The following is a 6,433-nucleotide window of genomic DNA, read 5'->3' on the forward strand; positions in this document are numbered from 1 at the left end:
TGTAGAGAGTCACAGTCTAAGTTGAATTGATTCAGGAGCATGCCGCCGACTTCCTTCAACTCACTAAGATTATGTATATGAAGGCTACAACTGAAAATAGCTGGAAATAAATCACGCAATGCGACATGGCCTGTATGTGCAGGTTAACTTAACTGGTGGCTCTAAACTTGCCTGTAATGAGTGAGGTACAAGATTAGTATCATGATCTCTCGATGAGAGAAATAAACTACAAATCCTAAAGACAAATCATTGTACACCTAAAAAGATACACCCATGGAGTGAATTCAGGTGACTAAGTCATTGGGTACATGATCACTACTGTAGATCATTACAAATGTGTTTTGCCCCTTTATTCATTCTTAGGATTATGCAAAGCCACTGCCTACAGTGCAAGGGACCAATAACGCACACCATTGCAGGCCACATTCATGCACACGGACACCTACACTTTGCCAATTTAGAATTGCCAATGAACCTATCATGCAGAAGGTAAGATGAAACCAAAATACCTGGGACAAATTCAGGTGTGTTTGTGGAGAACACATAAATTTCCTATAGTACCTGGGCCAGCTATCGATTAATTTTAAAACCAAAATAAGGTACATGCAATCTTGATAGCACAGTAAGAAAAAAAAAAACACACACACCCTGCATTCAACCACAAAATCAAGAGCGTTTTGTGAAACAAAAGATAGCAACGATGATAATCCTGAAAAACCTGGCCACCCTGACTGAAATCTCCAGCATCTTACACACACACACACACACACATAGTAGAGATGAAGGTTATAAGAGGCTCCTTGGAACCTTTGAAACCACTGCTACACCAATGAAGCTACACATTTGTCTTAATAATAGACCACTGGCAAGCCACAACTCTTGAACGGCAACTTTGGGGAAAAACTGTCATGATCATGTAATCTAATATGTCCACACCAAAGGATGACTTACTAAATGACTAAACACATTTTATACCTTATACTGCATACAAATTAGGTTAAAGAGCAATTACTCTCACCACTCTTTCTGAGCTGTTTGCTTGGTCACATGGCTTATAAAGTAAATCTTCAGTATAGTAACGCACATGAAATGTACATATACACACTGTCATGCATGTGTGTTAGAAGATCATCCTCATGACTCATCTTGGGTAAGCAATTCTACCCTTGGACGAGAGGGGACACTGTTGCTAATGATATTGTCTCTTTCTGTTCCCACAGCCAGCAGAAGATGCCCAGTGAGGGCAACTCACTCTGCCCCTTCCAGTCTTAGGACTATGTATTTGAGATGCTCACAGAGCGGGGACTCAAGTGAGATGGAGCTCTGGACCAGACCTGTACAGCAACATTTCCTATTAACTTTACTTTTCCTTATATGTACTGTCATGCACTGTTTCTATTTAAAGGCATTACATTAAATAAACAGGGTCAACCGGCTGGCAACCCAACATTTTTTGAGATTGATTGTCACACTTCATATGACCACAACACATACATACTACATTTGAACTGAAATCGCAACTTAAGCAGTACTTAAGTAAATCTTTCTGGAGATTTCAAGCTACTCCCCAAGAGGAACACATTTGCAGCCATGGTATGTCTCGAGTAACTGCCCGAACTAATTCCCCAGGCCTACTGAGGTCTTGGTGTTTATTTCAATCAAATTTTCCGCCATTGTGGATCCTCACCATTTTCCAGTGTTAAGTCGTCAGACTGGCTGGGGTGACATACAGGAAAAAGAAAGGATGCAAATATCATTAACAAGATTCCAGATTCTGTCACTGCCATCTTTTCCTGCAAAATAAAAAAAAAAAAGAGTTAAGAGATAAAGTAACTTGTAAACTTTCTTCTTAAGCTTATATGAAAAAAAATATAACCAAGTCTGAAGCAACAAGCCAGGTTCCTAGATTTTTTGCCTCTTCCATACACAACACCCAATGCTAAGGCCATGGCACACATGTGAGACATTTTGGCAAAGGCTTCTAAATAATGTGATGCAGTCCAGATAGCCTACGACAATACTTCTCTTCCGAAAACCTTGAAGGAGGGTCAGGATCCTAGATACTGGTGTTTCATCTATATTGAGAACAAGTAGCATCAAAACACTGAGGCAAAAAAAGCTGTTTTTATGAATGTTTAGGGTCTGATACCTCTACCAACCCATAGATAACTGGAAACAACAAGGACAAGAAGAAAGAACATTCTACTGAATGTCGTTCAGGGTCATAGTTGCAGTTACTGCTGTCACATTTAAATGGTAGCCTCGTAAAGTCAGACTAGAGAAATGTGCCTACAAAATCTAACAATTATCTCAGCAGGGTGTCTGGGCTTTCCCTTAAAGATAGGGTGAGAAGCTCAGTCATCCGGGAGGGGCTCAGAGTAGAGCCGCTACTCCTCCGCATCGAGAGGAGTCAGATGAGGTGGCTCGGGCATCTGATCAGGATGCCTCCTGGACGACTCCCTGGTGAGGTGTTCCGGGCACGTTCAACCGGGAGGAGGCCCCGGGGAAGACCCAGGACACACTGGAGGGACTATAGCCGCTTTTCCACTGCATAGTACGGCACGACACGGTTCAGTACAGCTCACCTTGGTTCAGCTCAGTTCAGCTCAGTTTGCGTTTCGACTGCAGTTTAGTACCGCTTTAGAGTGGGCGGGATTATTCACGTGTCGTTACGCCGCCTCTACTGCTCGCTCTTCATTTTTTTTAACTTGTCCCTACAGTGTTTGTAAGTCCTATGGTAGCCGTGTGCGGTCAAGAGCTGAGCAACCTCATGGAAAATTTTTTCATTCCGCGTCGCCCCATCCAGCTCTCGCTGGATCCGCTCCTCTGCTACCAACGAGAGGAACGTCTGTACTTCCTCAACAGACCACGGAACAGCCATTTTTGGTTAAAACCAGTTCGAACCTTCGCGGGTCTGTTGTGTCTCGTGTCGCAAGTTCAGTGACGCAGTAATGAGGATTTTCTCCGGCCAATCAGTGACCAGCAGAGTTTACACGTCGCATTTTGGTAACGGTTCGGCACGCTTGGAACCTCGGCTGAGGTGGTACTAAAAAAAGTACCAGGTACTGTTCCCAGTGGAAAGCCCCGCAAAAGTGAGCTGTACTGAACCGTGTCGTGCCGTACTATGCAGTGGAAAAGCGGCTTATGTCTCCCGGCTGGCCTAGAAACGCCTTGGGATTCTCCCGGAAGAGCTGGAAGAAGTGTCCAGGGAGAGGGAAGTCTGGGCCTCTCTGCTTAAGCTGCTGCCCCTGCGACCCGACCCTGGATAAACGGAAGAGGATGGATGGAAAAATCTAACAAGATCTTGAGCGTCAGGCACCCACAGATTTCTGAAACAACCATGCCTCTTGATCCAGGCTCCTAAATATTGTAGAAGAGTGTGCCATCATTTGTTTTACATTACATTTATTTGCTTAGGAGATGCTTTTCTCCAAAATGACTTGCAAAAGCAGTAAACATAATTGAGTAACATTAGGCTGGGGCCTGTTTGTTCAGCAAGTGTAATAGGACGGGTAACAAAACTTAATTGTCTCAAGTGAAAAGATGTAATAAATCATACATTTGCAATCATAGCCTACTGTCACTAAAGCAATTCAACTTAAACAAATTAACCAAGAGTATAAAACCCTGCTCTACGATATTTTTTCTTCAGCAATTCAACTGATATTTACACAATAGATGGGTCTTCAGTCTCTTCTTAAATACATTGAGAGAGTCAGCAGTATGGACGTACATCGGCACCCCATTCCACCAACTAGGAACTACGCAGGAAAAGAGTCTGGATTGAGACTTGATGCCACAAAGAGGTGGCATCACCAGATGCTGTTCCCTGGCAGACTTAAGTGGGTGAGATGGAGTATAGCACCTCACAGGTGTTTCCATATACTCAGGTTCTGACCCACTGACTACTCTGTAGGCAAACAACAGGGATCTAAACTTAATGTGTGCTGCTACAGGGAGCCAATGTAGCGATCTGAAGTGAGGAGTGACATGTGCCAGTCTCGGCTGGTTAAGTACAAGACAGCCAGCTGCATTCTGGATCAGCTTCTGAAATCCTTTATTTATTTAGGTCCATAATTGGCACCATGCAGTACAAAAAACATGGAGAGATGTTAACAGATTTCTAAAATACCAATGGCTCAAGATTTTAAAAGAATTCTTGCTGCATACAATAACACAGATTATTGTATCTTCTTAATCTATTAGTGTTCTGCTATGTAGTCTACCGTATATTAAAGATTTCTTTTTTTCTAAACATTAAGTTATTCCAAGAATAAAGAACCAAATTTATATGCAAAGAACCTTTCCCAGAATTAAAGGGTGCTTTCTCAAGCAATAGTTCTATGAGGGACCACACAACCCAGAAAAGAACCATAAAATGCCATTAAAGAACCAGTATTTGTAAGAGTATACCCAACAAGTACGAGGTGAAACGTCTTCATAGGGCACGCTTATGCACACAGGCAATTTGTGATCACCACACAACCGAACATGATATAAATAGGAATATTCAAATGAAACCCACATGACATAAGCATTAACTGCTATGCCACAATATCACTCATTTCAGGGCAGTAGGAATTTTTCCACCACAGAGACAACTGTTAGGGTGAAGAAGTAGCCTGCTGTCACTCCCACAGGATACAGTGCTAGCCCAAAGCCATGGCAATGGATGCCTGAAGTCTTTGAGTGTCCAATATACATACGACTGCAACGGTCATTCTATAAAGCACCCTAATGAAACATCACGGTTCTTGGTACTCTTAGCTGCGCTTAACAGCTTAATACTAAATACAAACTTACTACTATTATTATTATTACAAAACAACAAGTTGCACCTCGAGGCTTTGGAGTCACAATAATAATAATAATAATAATAATGATAGCTGTGGCAGCATATTCTTAAACCTTCAGAATTGACCACCTACACCCCACATGCCCACCCCCATTAATCGAAGAAAAGACTGGTGAGATCAGAGCTGTGCTGGTGTGGCAACTGCCCCCTCGGCTATGCCAGAAGTGCCCCTTTGATTAACTTATGTATCCGCGACAACGATCGTACAGTCGGAACATTGAGCACGCCAGCTTCGCCCCATAAAAGCGACGAGAAAACATCTGAAGTTTGCTCAACACCCTCCTTTACGGTTACTCAGTGTACCCACACTTTCACAATGCACTGCCATTACTTGCGTACGTCAACGTAAAAACTCAAAAAACAGGAAAAACCGCCACCAGGTATAAGGAACAAACAAGAGGTAAAGACACCACAGGGAAGTCACGTAGGTGAGAAACTCCCGAAACGCGCGCCTGGGGTTTTCCATTCGTGCGACGATCCCCGTGTTATTCTGTCCGATTTCTGAGGCTTGGGATGGCTCTTTGAATATTTTAGCCTAAAGTAAAAGCGAACTGCGAGTCATCCGAGCAGAGTATCGTACTCACCGGCGAGACAGGTGTGTCTACGAGGGAGTCTCCCCGACTAGGCGCCACCCCAGAATGAGTATGAGAAGGAGGAGGGAAGAGAAGGGACGCCCGCGCCTTCGAGGATCCCCTTCGGTTGTTAGCTTTTTGTCTGTGAAGACTGGGATATTTCAATGAAAAAGGCTGAAGTGAACACACCCTAAATGGGCTGGACATCCGTTCTGCATGCTAGCATTCCGAGAAACAGGTGTAGTTTGTAGAGTCATAGGGAGGGGGTTCTTCATACTCTTTATAACTGAGAATCTTTCACTTAACAAATCGCACTGTTACTGAATAAAACATTGCGCTCTGAGTAAGGGGTTGAATATTTAAGCAATTCAAGAAGCCTAGTGTCCTTCGCGACCTAAAGCATTATTGCGGCACACGTAGTGCAGCCCACACCAGATGAGTAACGTCCAGAAATGTCAAGACATTGTTATACAGACACAAGAAATAAAGCCAGTAGATAACATATGATAATCATTGATGTTATCAGTATACACACCACAAACATTTCTACAAATAAGAATGGTTAACTCTGCAGGTAGAATTCCAAATGCTCATTGCTCTTGGGATAAAAGACTACTTAAATCTGCTGCTATTGACTTTTCACAACCTAAATCTGCGTGGCAGAAAAAATGAAGTAATTGGAATGTTTATTTTATATATCTAATTAAGTTAATTTAACTTAAAATGATCATGCTTGCTGATACAGTATTTTACACTGGCATAAATCTCTTAAGTGTAACTTTAACACAATTGACTGACATTGAAACAAAACCATTGCTTTATTTTCTTTTTAAGAGAGACATAATCTGTCTCCAGGGCTGTTATCATTACTCACCTATTTTATGTTCATCTCATCAACTCAAAATTACCATTTCTTTACACAAAACATGGTATGCCCATTTTCATTATACATAATTGCATTAAGTTGATTTATCCTAAAATAAGTAAGCCTTATGTACATGACTCC

At 42.2% G+C, this 6,433-nt stretch overlaps 1 protein-coding gene across 1 annotated transcript in view; it reads right to left on the reverse strand.

Moving 5' to 3' along the window:
• Positions 1 to 5,634, reverse strand: part of prrg2 (proline rich Gla (G-carboxyglutamic acid) 2) — a 40,583-nt gene extending 34,949 nt beyond the window's left edge. Inside the window, exons 1-2 of the mRNA XM_039776359.1 lie at positions 5,440 to 5,634; positions 1,688 to 1,793 (exon numbers count right to left, since the gene is read on the reverse strand). Coding sequence (XP_039632293.1) covers positions 1,688 to 1,793; positions 5,440 to 5,634 — 301 coding nt within the window. The remainder of the gene's footprint in view (positions 1 to 1,687; positions 1,794 to 5,439) is intronic.
• Positions 5,635 to 6,433: the final 799 nt, after the last annotated feature.

Source organism: Polypterus senegalus, chromosome 13, assembly GCF_016835505.1.
Source record: "Polypterus senegalus isolate Bchr_013 chromosome 13, ASM1683550v1, whole genome shotgun sequence".
Lineage (NCBI taxonomy): Eukaryota > Metazoa > Chordata > Cladistia > Polypteriformes > Polypteridae > Polypterus > Polypterus senegalus.